General features: G+C 38.6%; 1 protein-coding gene across 3 annotated transcripts in view; it reads left to right on the top strand.

The window, feature by feature from the left end:
• GPATCH2 (G-patch domain containing 2) overlaps nucleotides 1-16,921 on the top strand; it is a 181,386-nt gene that overhangs the window by 13,606 nt on the left and 150,859 nt on the right. For 2 of the 3 annotated variants that reach the window (XM_075530380.1, XM_075530374.1), the window contains exons 3-5: nucleotides 5,593-5,654; nucleotides 8,786-8,968; nucleotides 9,578-9,657. In XM_075530380.1, the coding sequence (XP_075386495.1) occupies nucleotides 5,593-5,654; nucleotides 8,786-8,968; nucleotides 9,578-9,657 (325 nt within the window). Of the gene's footprint in view, nucleotides 1-5,592; nucleotides 5,655-8,785; nucleotides 8,969-9,577; nucleotides 9,658-9,781; nucleotides 11,689-16,921 lie in introns of those variants that run through there. The other variant, XM_075530389.1, reaches the window with a different exon arrangement.

The following is a 16,921-nucleotide window of genomic DNA, read 5'->3' as shown; positions in this document are numbered from 1 at the left end:
GATCATTCCAATCATTGGGAACTACAGATCTATTTTTTTTCTTCTTTTTGGCTTATAATATGATTGCAGAAATGAGTAGAACCTGGTAAGTTTATAAAAACATCCTTTTCTTAGAGATAGTTTATTGCATGTTTTCCTCATAAAGTAAGGTTTCACGAATCCTTTGAAAAGTTGCAGTATCTGCCTCTGTGCAAAGAAAGGTGCCATGAGGATTGTATGCCACGGTTGGACCATTTTGACTGAGGACCTGTCACTTCCTTTGAAATAATTGTCTTGCTTTTTTACTGGGAGGTGTGCAGCAGTGGGCATAATTTACTCAATTCTGGGTTGTTTACAGTTAGATTATCTGCTTTCTGGATTGATTGTCCAAGCCCCTCTTTTATTTGGATGTCTGCCTCTGTTGATCTGCTTCTTAGGACAACATCTCCCCTGGAAGGAAAATGAGGTGAAACACCCACCATTCATTTATTTTCATTACAACACATATTTGCATGCCCTAGGTAGAACCAGGCTACCTTAAAGCAAACAACGGGGGTACAAGTTTCCTACGAGGATGTTTTTATTCTTGACACAGTTTTACAAATACATTCACTAATTCCAAATTCACCTATTATGGGGTTTACAATATAAATTTGGTCTTTGTCTTTGGTTTCTAAGAAACCATATCTGAAGTCTTGGAGCTCCAAATGACACCTAAGGAGTTATGCTAATGAGGTGACTCTTGGAGGAGGCTAACCTTAAATGAAAGACTCACGCTTGTTTTCAGCCCAAACCGAGAGGAAGAGGGCTGATTCAGTTCGTTAAATGGATATGATGTAGCTTTGGACAGGGAAGCTCTTGGAGCTTCCTGGTTGGTGAAAGACATTGAAACATGTAACTCTTTAGAATGTGGGAAATAAATCATCAGAATCTACCCAGTCTACCCTATACACCTCTTCATTTGTATCCTTTGTGCTGTAATAAACCTGATTGTAGGAGTAGTGTTATTTTGGTGTGATTTCAGTTTAGTGAATATGGCATCCAAGAAACTAGTGGGAGCCTGGTCAGAAGTGAAGGGCAGCCTTGGGGACCCCGGAGCTTATGGTCAGCATCCTGAGGAGGTGGTGGAAAAACCCACAATTTATCGTCTGCAAGTCAGTAAGGAGAGGTGTCTTGGGGGACCCCCCCCAGACTTGCAGCGGCTGACATCTGAAGTCTTAGATGAAGTTAATAATCTGGAGCACTGTGTCGCTTTAACTTGAGAGCCGAGTTAACCTGGGTGGGAAGGATCGGGGAAGAAGTACTGCACGTGCAGTAGAATTGCTTTCGGTCCTTACATTTGGTACCGGAGAGATGGAATTTGATTTACCACACTCTTATTTAACTCTCTTGTGCCCTAACAAGTTTCACACATTAAAAAAAAAGATTTTTAAACATATAAGGCAACCCCCCCCCCCCCCCCCGCCCCAAGTAGAGGTGATTTTTGAGATTACCATCAAAGCTTTCCTAATATAAAGTGATACTTTTCCTTGGAGTTGATTTCAACAAGTTACATTTTATTGTGTGTGTGTTTTTTCATAAACATTTAAGTGACAACTATTTACTATCCACTGATTTTACCAAAACTACTAAGACAGACCCTGTCATCAGTGAGTTCATGGTCTAGAATCGCCAGGCAAGCCAGGGATGAAAATGCAATGTACTGGGTGGAAGGGGCTGCGGAGGGGCTTTTCAAGCGACTTTTCAGATCAAGGGAGGAGAAGGCATTCTTAGGTAGAAGGAACTTCTGCCTTGTGCAAGAGCATGGATTGTAAGCAAATGTGGTATGTTGGGGAAAGTATATATAGTTAAGGAACCCTGGTAGCACAGGGGTTAAAGAATTGACTGTTAACCTAAAGGTCACTGGCTCAAAGCCAGCAGCCACTCTGGAGGAGAAAGATGTGATGATCTGCTTCCATAAAGATTATAGCCTCGGAAGTCCTCAGGGGCAGTTCTACTCTATCCTATGAGGTCTCTGGACTCGACTTGAGAGTAGTGGGTATGGATCTATAACTCATTATTACTTGAGAATAAAGAGGGAGTAAACATTTCTTGAGGACCTGTGTGCCTTGTTAAACGGTTTGAATTTCATCTTGTAGGTGATGAGAAGCCTGTAAAGAAGTTTAATAGTTAAGAAAACAGGCCTTCTAACCAGTTCATTTAATTTGCATTAAAGTCTCAGCAGGGGGATGAGGGGGGGTAGTCCAATCCAAAACAAACTGGTTCGAAACCTTGTAGGAAGCCTAATTAGATTTATATTTTCTCAAGTTCACAGACTCTTGGCAGCAGAGGTTAGCTTTCGCCTTCAGCCCCTTCTTTGATGGGACATGAATTATGGCTGTGATATAGAGAATAAGTATTTGAGAGCAGCTTGAAAAAGTTGTAGTCAATTTGCCCAGAAGCCAGACTGAGAAAGGCAGGACCCATTGCCCATAACCCACTGGCAGCGAGTTGATTCCCACTCAGCGACCCTTTTGGGCTTCCTAGGCTGTAAATACACATGGGAGCAGAAAGCCTCATCTTTCTCCCTCAGAGGGGGCTGTGGAGTCGAACTGCCGAATTTGAGGTTAGTAATGTAGTGTGTAATCCACTGTGCCACCAGAGCTCTTTGACAAGGCAAGACTCGCTCACTGCCACCAAGGCAATGCTGACACCTAGGTGACCCTATGAGGCAGTGTGAGCAGGACAGGAAGGGGTAGAAAATTAGGATGAATGGAAAAGAGCAGGCAGAAATGGAAGGATGCTCGCAGGTTGCTAAAAATGACTGATGTAATGGAACATTTTATGCATAGGCACAATACAATAAATAACTACAATAAAGTTAATATCAATATAATGAGTCACAAGGATATTTTTGTTTCCTCATGCATATGAAAGTTATAATTGTTAAAATAAAAAAATTAAAAAAAATAAATAAAAAAAGAAAGTTATGTTTATACTATATTAAGTATGCAATAGCATTATGAAAAAGTTAGAATTACTGAAGTGTGTCATACAGACAGGAAGTGTGCACCTTTGGAAAATAGAAGCTAATAGACTTGTTCAACTCGGACTTGCCACAAACCTCCAGTGTGTAGAAAATGCACCGTCTGTGAAGCACAGTGAGGCAAAACAATAAAACCAAGCATGCTTGTGTACATTGTTGAATAGGAAACTCAAGTTACAGTCAGTAAGGTGTTGACTGTATTTTGGAGGTTGAATAAGAAAGACTTTCAGGTGATGCTTAGGTTTCAAGTATAGATAATATACAGGAAAGGAAGAGATTAGGGCGAGGGCCTGGGATCTCTGTACATACCTTTATTCTGCAAACCTTCATGCAGTGTCTTCACATCTGAGCGAGTTCTGTGTTTAAAAGTCATACCAAAAACAACAACAACAACAAAACTGCACTAAAAATGTGCTTTAAAACTTGAAAATGTTTCAGCAGTCCAACTTTATAACAATTTTAACTAAACCTGTTAAAATTTCCTGAACAATGTCAGCTTTTGGATTAAAAATAAATTTATTATTGACACCAAAAAAAAAAAGTCATACCAACAAAAGTGGGAAGCTGTGACCCTGTGGGTTAGTCTTAATGACCGAAGGCGGCTGAGAATGGAACACTTGCATGTTTTTAAGTTCTTGCTCTGATTTATTGGCCCCAGCAACCACTTCATGTTGTGCATGCACCAACTAGTGAATTGCCAATGTAAATAATGGAAATGGAAATAAAGCTGCTGTTTACATATATGTAAACATACGTATAAATAAGATGGGGATCATTAAGGACTGGGAGCTTATTTTTAGAAAGGAATTGTGATTTCCTTCTCTCTGTAAGAAGAGTGAGGTCAGCAGTTCAAAACCACCAGCCACTCTGGGAAAAAGATGAGGATTTCCACTCCTGTAAAGATTTAGAGGAGCGGTTCCCAACCTTGCTGATGCTGCGACCCTTTCATACAGTTCCTCCTGTATGGTGACCCCCCAACCATAACATTATTTTCATTGCTACTTCATCACTGTGATTTTGCTCCTGTTATGAATCGGGTGACTTCTGTGAAAGGGTTGTTGGACCCCCAAAGGGGTCACGACTCCCAGGTTGAGACCCGCTGATTTAGTCTTAGAAGCCCACAGAAGCAGTTAGTTCTACCCTGTCCGGTAGTGTCCCCACGAGTGAGAATTGATTCAAAGGCAGTACGTTGGAGGTTTTTTTTGCTGTTAAGAGTGTGGCAGTGGGAGAGGGAGAAGAGAAAAGAGACACATTGTAAGAGAAAAACCAGGAGGAGATTACAGAAGGGATAGGAAGAATTTAGGTGGTGCTGTCCCATAGATGGCCTTGAAATGCAACCAAAGATTGGTAGTATTTTAAAAATTTAAAATAGAAGAATGCTTTCCTACACTCCCCGCGCCTGTACACACACATTTAAAAAAGAAATCCAATCCTTTTAGAGTATTTATTTTTATGTTCACAGAAAAGCTACCTGGGTAGTAAGGTGGAGCATTCTTGTATGCCCGTTTACACCTTGCATCAGCTTGTTAACATCTGACACTACTGTGGACATTTGTCCCAACTAAGGAATCCTTATGGATCTATTCTCAACCCCACAATTTTCTTGAGTTTCCTTAAAATTTTTCCCGACTGCCTTTTTTGGTTTGTTTTTAAGTGAGCCCGTTTACCAACTTCTCTTTGTTAATTGAAAATGAGTTTAATGAAAAAGAGTCACATGGAGAGGTTTCCTGATTGGTTAAAATGAACTATTACAGTAAGAAGAACACACACGAGAGAATCCAATTTTCATCATGGAGGCCAAGTTTATTAGTATATTACTAGTTGTCAAAATAGTTTTAATTATTTAAAACTTCATGTAAGTCATGTTTAATTATTATTACTAATAGTGCCAGTTTGTTCTTATCAGCCAAATAGTTGCTGTTTTCATTTTTCTGTTAAATGTGATGGTCTCACTTGAGAATTTGTATGGTAGTATTCTTTCTGTACCCCTGTGTTAATCCTGATCACAATCATGGTTCATGCGGATCCACTAGAACTTTGATTTCATGGTTTGCCGTTATTGCAAACTCCTTCCTTGCCAAATCATCTATAAAGTTGTTGTGAATTCTTAAATAATGTCTTTTCCAGAATATTTGCAAATGTGGCTATGAAGCGGCAGCGCATCCATAGGCCTTTTATTTCATGTGCTGAAGAAAGGCTTGGTGGGCTTTTGATAGAGACTTTTCACATTTACATAGCAGTGGTGTTCTGGGCTCACTCCGAATTGCATGGCATAAGAAAGGAGCAGTGAGCATTTGATGAAAGCGGATCATAAAACGCATCAATTGTGTCAGCACCTCCTTGGCAGTCACATCTGGTTTGCTGTCAGGGTCCCATTAGATTCCTGTGGTTTTATGTGCCAAAAATAATATGCTCTGTAGTTAATGGAACCAGGATATTTGCAGTTTGATTAAAAAAAATCATCTTATTTTCTTTGAGATCTCTGCCAGGCTTAAGTTCCATCTCTGAGCCACCATGTCTCTTTAAAATTTTACGACTGAGAGATCAATTGTTCTTTTGATCTGTTCCTTTCTTTTTCTTTATTCCAGTGACTCCAGCAGTCTCAGCAGCACTGATGCTGGTTTGTTTACCAATGATGAGGGAAGACAAGGTACTGAAAGGCTCTGTGTTCTCTCTTTGGGAAAACGTCTTCATTTTTAAGTTGTGTTTATTAATGGCTTTTTCTGAAGTTGGCGGCTTGTGCTGCCCACCTTTTAATGCCCTGGCGATAGCCGTTGTAGCTGCTTTTCTACGTGGCTGTGGGCTAAAGCCATGGAACCACTTGATTTGTTTCCAGGAGCTCGTCTGTGGAGCTAATAACATTAAGGAAGGATTAGCTCTTTCCTTGAGAAAGCTTTCCATTCCTCATTCTTTTCAATTTGGTCCCTGTTAGCAAGCTCGAAAGACACTGCTTCGCATTCTCCACCTGATTCCAAATGTATTTGAAACTGCTTAAGCATCAATAAAGGCAGATTTGCAAGTCATTTGTCATTTTTATTCAGCTGTGACGTTTGCTCATCCTATCTAGTTTTCAAGTAATTAGGCGATTTTCAAGAATTCAGTATTATAATCTATTAAGGTGAAATGTCTTACCACTTAGATGTTTTCAGTGTTTGAAATTTCCTGAAGTTTTTCACACTCACATCGCAGTATTTTTGTTACGGAAGAAAATAATGACAACCATCAGAGGTTTGCAGGAGCCCTGGTGACGTAGTGGGCATGTGTTTGGGCGGCTAACCTGGAGGTTTTGAGTTCAAAACCACCAGCTGCTCCAGGGAAAAGACATGGCTTTCTGTTCCCACAAAGAGTTACTGTCTTGGAAACCCACAGAGCAGTTCTACCCTGTCCTTTAGGGTCCCCAAGAGCCAGGTCGATGGCAGTGAGCAGGCATGACGCAGGCACATGCCACAAATGTCATCTTCTCTTGAGCTACTGTAGAGGAAGGCCAGAAGGTCTCAGAGGATAAACTAAGTATGCTAATTGTTGTACATTATGAAGAAACACTTTATTGGTCTAAAAAGAGAGACACATTTTTTCCCTTCATTTCTTTATCCTCTAGGTAGCAGATGTAAGATAAATTACATTCCTTTGTTTACTTCTAAGGTATTTATCTGAAATAATTTTAAAAACTACAAACATTTTACTGTTAAATAATGTAAGAGTGAGTCTGGCTACCTTGTTTACTATATACAGTACACTGTATACTGTACTATATAGTATACTGTACTGTATAATGTACTGTACTATACAAAAACAAACAAACCAAACTCACTGCCTTATAAGACAGGGTAGAACTGCCCCTGTGGATTTCTGAGGCTGTAACTCTTTATAGGAGTAGAAAGCCTGTTTCTTCCCTTTGAGTAGCTAGGTGGTTTTGAAATGCTGACCTTGTGGTTAGCAGCCCAAAGCATAACCCACTACATCACCAGGCCCTAAGTGGACCTTTAAATGTAGATATCTACATAAGGTGGTATTTCTGAGGGTGCTGGGTTAGGTTATGAGGTAAAATGAAAACATCTGGTAAAACAGTAACCTTTTGATCAGCCTTTGCAAAGCAGTGGTCTTAGAATAATGTTAGCTCCTATATTGTGCCCTACCCTGCATTTCCCCTTGGCTACATGCTTGCCTTGTCTTCCATTAACTTTAATTTCTTGTTTCGTAAAACAACTCCGAGATTTCCCCACACTCCTCCTTTTTTTTTAAACAAAGAAACCCATGGTGTTAGAGGTGAAGTTACTTCTCAGTGTGACAAAATGCTGGGGTTCTGATTGGTTTGTCTGACAGCAGACATTAGGGTCTTAGCAGCAAGTTGATCTTCCGGTTCATAGTAACATAAAGGACCTCCTCGAACCAGAGCAGCATTGCCTCAGTAGGAATTATGATCTAGGGCAGTGACAACCTCGTTTTCTTATGCTTAAATTTGATTCTTGGAATTTTAATATGGCTCTTACTCAGAGTATTGCTATTAAAATTCCGGAGATTGTTTTTATTTTTTCATTTTAGTTTGTAATTAATTTCTTAGCCCTCAATTGGAATAGGCTTATGACAATTGGTATTCCAAATGCTTTAAATGAAATGAATGCTCATTAATAATCATTTTATTTTCATTTAAAGTATTGCTGTTTCCATAAAGTCATTTTAATCAAAGCTTAAGGAACTTTTCTGTGGTCTTGTAAACTACTTTCAGTAAGAGATTTTGGAAATAAAAATGGAAAGTTTATGGCAGTTGGGATGGCCCCCTTAGGAAACAGACTTTTCATGGATCTTAAGAGTCATCGAGAAGACCATGTGTCTCTGACCCTGTTTCATATCACTCTTTCTGATTCTTAAGTCTTCTGTTGCTGCCTGCATTTTTTGTCTTACACTACATTTCTTTAAAAACAATGACATCAACAAACAAAGGATTGTAAACTCACTCCTTGGGGACTTTTCAGACAGAACCCTAAGTTGATCTCTACTCAGTGGTTACATTCTGGATGCTTCCAAAAATCCAAACTTCCTGGATGTATGGCGCTTTCACAGTAACTGGTTTTTCGTAGTTTCTTCATAAGCCCTGCAACTGTCACATTTCATTTGAAGTCAACTTTTTCAAAACTATTTCTTAACGAACTTAATCAGATTAATTTCATTTAGTCACATCTGTTCATGATTGTTTCCCCTTTTACATTCCATACAAATCATGAAATTAAGCTAATTATGTACCATTATCAGCTGCAAAGAACAGGTTCCAGGGTGTTATACCTTTTAATTCCCGGCAGGAGATCAAGGCTTTTTTTTCTTTTTGATAATGTGGAGAGTGTAGTCACTTAAAGGGATTTCTCTACTGTTGTTATTATTATTTCCCACTTTATAGCCAGTTCTGAAACTTAGCACTTTGTATGTTGCTGGCAGTGCTTGTCCTATTGTTTAAAAGGATTTCTGAGGGGAAGCAGTGGTGCATAAGAAAGACAGTCTTCTCTGTCGCAGTTTTGTTATATAGTATTTCCAGGTGAAATCCAGGGGGCCTGATTTGAATTGCAGATAAGTAAATCTTTTTCAGTGTAAGTATGTCAATCGTTGGTAACACTTACCTGAACATCGGATACAAGTATTTGGGACATATTTGTATTAAGACTGCTTGTTTTCTATCTGAAATTAAAATTTAACTTATGCCCTGTACTATTATTTGCTAAATTGACAGCTCTCGTGATGTATTTTTGGGGTGTGAAACCTGAATCTTTGGGGCTTGGTTGTATTTGACAGGTGATGATGAGCAGAGTGACTGGTTCTACGAGAAGGAATCCGGCGGAGCCTGTGGAATCACGGGTGTCATACCCTGGTGGGAGAAGGAAGACCCTACCGAGCTAGACAAAAATGTCCCGGATCCTGTCTTTGACAGGATCTTGACTGGGTCTTTCCCCCTGATGTCACATCCTGGCAGAAGAGGTCAGTAGCACGGCCCAGGTGGTGGGTACCAGGGTCTAACTGCTGTACCCGGGAGGGTCCCTTGAAAGAAAGGACCGACTAGAATGAGAACTAATGGCTCTACACACAGGATGCTAAGTACCTCCTTGTTGGACACTTAACTCAGCTGGGACATGCTCTTAGATTATTAACAAAATTAATTTGCTTTTTCTTGCTAGGCCCCTGGGGGGTGGGGGATGTTGAAATAGTAGGCAGGAGAAGTGGGAGAGAAGAAAGGTCCTAGATAATAGCCTAGGGCTTGAACAAAGGATAGCGATGGGCTGGGTGCTTCAGAGCTACTGTGAGCTTTTCTGTTTTCAATACTAATAGTCCTGGTGTGTCTCTTCATATTAAATTTTAATTTCACATTAACTGGGTCATCTTACATGCTCCAGCTATCATCACAAAAAGCCCCACTGCCATTGTGTTGATTCTAAACACATACATCTCTCCGGGAGCAGACAGCCTCTTCTTTCTCCTCTTGAGTGTCTTGCGGGTTTGAACTGAGGACCTCGTAGTGATCAGCCCAACACTTAGCTGACAGCGCCACCAGAATCTCCTAAATTGAGTTCCGTGATTTCTTTTTTTCAGGGTTCCAAGCTAGACTTAGTCGCCTTCATGGAATGCCTTCAAAGAATATTAAAAAATCTGGAGGGACCCCAACTTCAATGGTAGGCATGCTTTAAACTAAATTGTCTGTTTGGAAATGTTTCCATTTCTATGGAATAAAAAGCCACATCCTCATCCTTTTTTCATATGCTAAGTTATACTTAAAAATAATCCATTTTTTTGTAGGCTACAAACTGGACCAGTGAGATTCCCCTATAAACCAAATCTTCTAATGCTAATAAATTAGTTACGTTTTGAACATCTGGGGAATGGCATTCGAGGGAACCTGGCTCCTGTCCTCTTCCCTGGAGGAATATCATTGAAGTGAGAGCCTCTTTGATGGAAAGATGGGGCTGTTTGGGCTGGAGGACTGGTATTCTTCCTGTTTTGGGAAGCGGACCTGGGTCGGGAGGCTATCTAGGTATCTAGGTTGACCCAGGGCAGGTAGAAACTGCTGTAAATTTTATATATTTCTCCCTCTTATGCTTAAAACATTTTTATACTTGAATCCATTTATGTATTATTACTGCTTTGCCAAAATGCTGCCAAAAGTTAGAAAATTAAAAACTTAAGTATTCCTTAATGTTTATAATGTTTTCACATTGTCTTGTTGTAACTAATAAATGTAATGCATCAACAGTGACAGTTCATTTTTTAGAGGAGTTTTATATAACCAGTGTTATTTGAAATATTTGCATTTTACTCAGGGTATTTTAACAAGGGCTAAAATGAGTAGTAAGTAAGGTTAGTAATCTGTACTAACGTTTGTATTTTATTTAGTTTGCTTCCTATATGGATAATTTGCTCTGTATTGCAAACCCACTGTACTGTATGGTATAGTTTACATTGTACTAATGAAAATTATTTTAAACTGCCCCTAGTGATAACTAGTCCACAGTACCAGAATCATATACTTTTCCTTTTCAAACTACCTGCTTTGTCTGATACATGAAGCCAATTAAAAAATTATGAATTTTACTCTGACCTTAATGAACTCACAGGAAAGCTAGTAGCTTACCAGCTGCTGTGTGACCTTCAATCCTGTAGGAGTTTAAAGTAAGAGCTGTTTGAATTCTCTTAGCGTGGCCAGCCAGAGGTGCCACTGTACGTGTCTAAAACACCTTCCTAAGGTCCTTTTCAGTAAGCAGGAAGAACTGTAGGACACTTGATTCGACCTGCTGGCCATTGAGTTCTGAAAAACGGTGATGGTAGGATGAGGAACATTTATTAAGTTCGGATCATTGATTAAAACTGATTGAGTACATATATTTTTCTATTCTCTAGATTGCTAATGCAACATTTAATGGTCAACTTAAATATGATCATTGGAAAATAAATTTGAAGTTGACATTCCCTTTATCTAAAACTATTACACTCTGAAAGAATTCAGCAAATGTATTGAGTTGATATTGATAACAGCTCCCCCGTTAGGCATCCTTTTTCGACTAGAGAGTTTACAGAATGATAAAGTGTGACTTTAAGTCTCTTTACCATCGCATATTTAAATTGAGATCGTAAAGGCCATGGTAAGGTGTTGTTTGGTAACTGTGACTAAGCTATTGTGCGCCTTGTTCTTTGGTGTGGGAATTCATGAATTTTTTCTTTCTGAATTACAGAAATGCTTTTATTTTGTATAACGATCATGTTTTAGATATGAATAAGTCACTTTAAACCTTGGCCTGTGAGCTTTATCTTGTCAATCATGAATCTAGATGAATGCTGTCTAGTTCTTGGTTCAATTTTACCTATTTTTATTTTGGGTTCACTGCTTGCTTGAGCATAGCTGGGATTTGTAGTCCATTTTCTAGGCTTATTGCACTCTCTGTGGTATTTTGTAGACGCCATTACAACTGATAGTCTAGCCTCGTGGTATTGATGATACATGGCTTAACCATAGTAAACGCTGCCTTCTCTAAATTGTAAAAAGGTGATTAAGTTTCACTTCATGGAGATATACTATATATGTATGTTTATCATGGAACTTTAGTATATTAAGGCCATAAACTGTTTTCCTGGTCTCTGTTTCTTACATTCAAAATTTTACTAAAGACAATGGATTCCTTCAGGTTTTTTTGCATTGTTTTTTTAATCTTGAATTGTCCTTGTGTAGATTTTTAATTACTGTAATTTTCTTTTCAATAAAATATCTGACTTGGGCAAGAAAGGTAAGAGTTCAAATTTGTACTGGTATTTTTCTAATTTCCTACGCTGAGTTCTTGTTCATTCTGTTGTGTGTGTGTGTGTGTGTGTGTGTGTGTGTGTAAATCTAGTTTTGAAACGTATATGCTCACAAGACAGTCATCTTTAAATAACACCTAGAACATCTGGTAATAAGAAATGAACTTAATTAGCTTAGACGTTCACGCTGAAAAGCCAGAGCGCTTTAAAGAGAGTTTAATATTCCAAACAAAGTCAAACACTCATAGCAGTAACACATTAAACAGAATGGGAACAAGTTCTTAAGCAAATGAGTGATGACTAAACACATATGATCATGTAGTATCTTTAAAGGAAATGACAGAGACTCTTTCACGTAAACATTAATGTGAAGTTTGTATGGGAAAGAACTTGGAATTGATCAATTGGATTAACTTTATACAGAGACCCCGTGCCATATTGTAATAAAAAAATAATTAATAAATAAATAAAGGCAGATTTTAACATCAGACCTTGTGGTTTCAACATGCTGGCTCTACTACCTTTTTACTTGTAATTATAACTTTGAGCCTTGTTTTCCCTTCTCAAATAGAAACAATTCATCCTTTGCAGAGTGTTGTCAGGATTAAATGAGTTCACGAATACATCATGGGCCCGGAACCATCTCTGGCACATAGTACATACTAAGTAAATTTTCATTAGCTAAATTAAAGAGATACTTTCAATTTAGAGAACAGTGGTATCATGGGTAAAACAATTTTAGCCTTTAGGACATACTCTTTATGTTTTATAATTATCTTGTACAATTTTCCCTTCTATTTAATATTTAAAATGCCTTCGTAATATACAACTTTTGTATGTTTGCTGTACTTCATTCATATTGGAGATGTCCCTGTTTTTAATGTAGTCTGTGAAGAATAGTTTTGCATGAACTTTAGCCTACAATTTGATGACAGACTGAAAATACATGCTACTATTTCGTCCTTGATCCCATCCCTTTAATGTAATTCATTTGTAAAAGAACCCATACTGTTGAGGAGGTTTTGTTCCAAGTTGAGCAGATTTTAAAAACTGATTTTGTCCGTGTTTGTGAGGTGCAATTGCAGCGTTCTGAAGATGAACTGTTCAGAGGACTGACGGCCCTTCCGAGTGAAACACACATTTATTGGAGCCCAGCTGAGCACCCTTTCATATGCTCCATATTTAGGGAAATAAAACCAAACCAACCAAACCCACTTCTCTCAAGTCAATTCTGACTCACAGAGTCCCTAATTAGGGTTTCTGAAATTGTAAATCTCTGGGAGGCTGACAGCCTCATCTTCCTCCCATGGGGAATGGCTAGTGGTCTTAAACTGCAGACCTTGGAATTAAGTAAATAATAACTTAATGGAATATAGCAAGCATATAACAGTTAACCTCCAAAGCCTATCCTGGCACTGGTAAATATTCAGATAAAACCCCCATGTTATTAGAAACCATGTGTAAAGCAGAGTTTAGAATCACGATCCGAGAGTCGTCGTGGTGGGAGACAGTGCTTACCGTGTAACCCTACATAAAGCATCGCTTTCCAGTTGTCCAATCTTAAATCCAGTGTAAGTGTTTACATAAAACTTGTGTATAGGCATGGTAGGATTTTGCTTGAACAGGTCAGCTGTGAAGACTGGGAGGAAATGAGCAGGTGTTTCGTGCGCTGGGAACGCGAGCAAGTGTGGAGGCTGTAGTTGTTGCAGCTGTGGCTGCTGCTGGCAGTATTTTACCACAGAAAAGAAATCTTTTTCGGTTGACTTTTGAAAAACACATTTCCATCAACTTCAAATATGTGGGAAAAGTGTAAATATTGATGCTTAATTTAAATCATGTTATGTACAAATAAGTATATATATTGTATTCATCAGTAGCTATGAACATGATAATATATCGTCCTACATCTTGGTTCAGTTCTATGAAGCTATAGAAGACCAGGGTTTCTTGACTGGCATCTTGATAATGGTAATCATTGCTGTAAGAATTCACAGAAATTCCATGTGTGTTTTGCTCCTCACCTCTTCCTTGTTGGAAAAGCTAGGGAGGAAGGAAGAACGCTCGGTGTGAGGTATATAAGCTTGGACAGTGCAGTGAATGTTATAATCGGGGTTGGCTTAAATAAGTGAACAAAGTAAACTCTTCTCACACTAGTCTAAGGTAAAGGAGAATTTTTATGATGGAAGCCAAATCTTAAATAACTGGGAAGCAAAACAAAGCATATAGCCTATGACCTCATCTGTCATTTTACCACATGCTAACGCATGTTCACTGGAATTCATGAACTCTTATAATCTGAGAGCAGTGATTGTTTTTTTTAATATAAATTCTTAAAGCATTTTGGGTTTTTTCACAAAGCACAAAATAATATATTTTAAATGATGTTCTGGTAAGGACTGTATCATATATATTCTTATCGTACTGTATTAGTTGAAAAATAGTTTTTATTTAACCTTGAGGTCTGTTTGGGATCTAAATTTCATGTTAAAAATAGATGCTTTTGTTTTTAAAGCTTATTTAGAAATAGAAGCAAATTTTGGGTCATGGGAAAGTTACTTAATAGAATTATATTAAGTGTTTTTTACATGAAAGACATTTCAATAATGCCTTTCGTTTGATATAAGCTTTCTATTTTGATATCATCAATCCAAGCTGTATTCTTAGTATCATAAATTTGCCTATATTTGTTGAAACTGAATATAGTAATGCTTATTAAATTCTATTAAAACAATGTAATACTGGTATTCTTATGACATCGCATTTTTGAAAGCACAGATATTTACAGATATAATATTATATTCAGTCATAATTTAACAAGTGTATGAATGCTTATATTTTCTCTGTAATTATTTATTTTTAATCCTTAGGGAAAATCTTGTAAGTAGAGGTTCACTTCTGTCATTTAAGTGTAACTAAAATTTGCCATTTTGCACCTCACTGCCACCTGAATATATTAAGCACATGTGATTTTGCCTGGCTGATAATTTGATACTAGATTGGCTTGATCACATGTGTTTGTCATCTGGGTTTGTGAGGCCTATGAAATTCGGAACCTTACAAAATGATGTTAATGATATTAACACTTGTAATGGTGCTTCCTTTGTGCTCCTTTTCTAAGTAATATGTATGTATTTCGATCCATTTATTCTTAGTGAGTCTCTTTAAGGTAGGCTAACATTTATAACATAAGCATTTCATATTTTTCTTTTAGTAAGCCAACAGTAACACAACCTGGCAGGCTCTTTCTTCTGCTGTCATGTAGCTGATAAATAGATACCATTCTTTTCATAAAATAGTGTTCATGCCTGGTTTTGAAATGCAAGGAAAACTTTGAAAAGTTAGTGGGAAAACTCCATTATTTCTCAATTCCATTATTCTACAAACGCTTTGAAGCCTCCTTCTATCCAGATGCATTCTTTGCTGTCTTGAATTGCAAGTAAAATCAAGATGAGTGTCATAATAAAAGTGATAATTAAATTGTTTATTGTTCTCAGTGGTGACATCATGGGACCCCCAATCCTCCCTTCCTGTTCTTCCCGTTTCTTAGGTAGCTTTTAGTAACTTCTTGCTGTTTACCGATGTCTACCCACTTCTCGGCTCCCGTATTTGCCCTCTGTTTCTACTTGTTGTCCTCGAATGCCCTCGTGAGCCCTCACCACCCTTCCAGCCCGTCAGACTAGGTGCCTGTTTAGCTGTCATGTTGGGACTCAGTCTAGCAGTGTTGATACCTTCTGTGTGTATCTCCCAAGTCTCTCCTCTTTCTCATGGAATCTCTCAGAAATCTAGAGTAGTATCATTTTGAATTGGAGCTCACCGATGGGTTGGAGTTACTGCTTGGCAAATGGAAATGCCTGTGCAGACTTCCGTTTGAAACAGTAGATGCTCTCTAGAGAACTTTGAGTTCAGTGGTACTGAAAATGTGTGTGTGCTTGTGTAGAATGATGTGCAGTAGGCTGATGTAGCAAAGATGGGCGGGAGTTAGGTCACTGATCAATGTGTGGGGATTTCTGTGCACCTTACCATGTAATCTTGGGAAGTGGGGTGGGGAAGACCCTACTGACAGAATGAAGGATGCATTGGGTGGATAGAATATGGCATCAAACTAAAGTCTGAGGCTCTATCAGGAGTCTAAACTCCATACCTACTTCCCTAGAAGGTAGAATTCACAAGCTGAACTGAAACCCAATATAATATCCTGGGTTGCAGGTTTTAATTGAGCAAATATTTATTGAGTCCATACGAAACGCCAAATGCTGCGGTAGGCCTTGGAAGTTACCGGGGGAAACAAGATCCACAGGACCCGTAGTGCTACCATATGTACTTGAGTATAAGCCAACCCGAATATCAGCCGCGGCACCTAATTTTACAACAAACACTGCATTAAAAGTGTGAAAAACCTGTATATGCGGTACTTTTTAGTGAGTAAGTGCGATATACACGAGTGTATGTGGTACATTTTAGTGAGTAGAAATAAACGAGTAAATGAAAATGGCCATTGAGGAAATAAAGTGTGGTTCTGTGATAAAGATTGATAGCATATAAAGATGATTAGCAAAAACACAATTTGCAGAATGGAATAATGTTCATCCTCAGCCAGGCCAGTTGTCCGCGTTGCTCTCTTCAAAACTCGAGAACAGAAGAGGGGAGATTGTGCATGCCTGTTCATTTAAGAACTTGGAATAGGGTTTAGACATCTCTCTGATACCTGAGGAGATTAGCCAAAGTCATTATAGTCAGTCTGCAAATGGCAGAAGCCCATTCTTGTTGAAGTATTCACTACTAGTGCTTTTGGTGAAACTTGAGCTCAAAGATTTTGGACATGATGTCAGGAGAGCCCAGTCTCTGGAGAAGGACAAGGAGATGGATTGACACCGTGGCTGCAGCAGTGGGCTCCAGCTTAGGACCAGCTGTGGGTGGCACAGGACCAGGGAGGGCTTGCTTCTGTTGTGCACACGGTCAGTCTGGCTTGGGACTGACTTGATGGCACCTAAAAACCCCCACTCGTGCTTTGCTTCTGTTTATTGTTAGATAAAAGCTTACAAATACTAAACACGTCATGTTTAGGATTTCTCCCTTAGATTTAGTTATGATGTCTATTCTGAAATGTAATGCTGTGAGAATTTCCCTTTGGTTGTCACGTCACCAGTT

Source organism: Tenrec ecaudatus, chromosome 1, assembly GCF_050624435.1.
Source record: "Tenrec ecaudatus isolate mTenEca1 chromosome 1, mTenEca1.hap1, whole genome shotgun sequence".
Classification (NCBI taxonomy): Eukaryota; Metazoa; Chordata; class Mammalia; order Afrosoricida; family Tenrecidae; genus Tenrec; species Tenrec ecaudatus.
The sequence above is the reverse complement of the archived record's forward strand: the minus strand, read 5'-3'. Positions and strand labels throughout refer to the sequence as shown.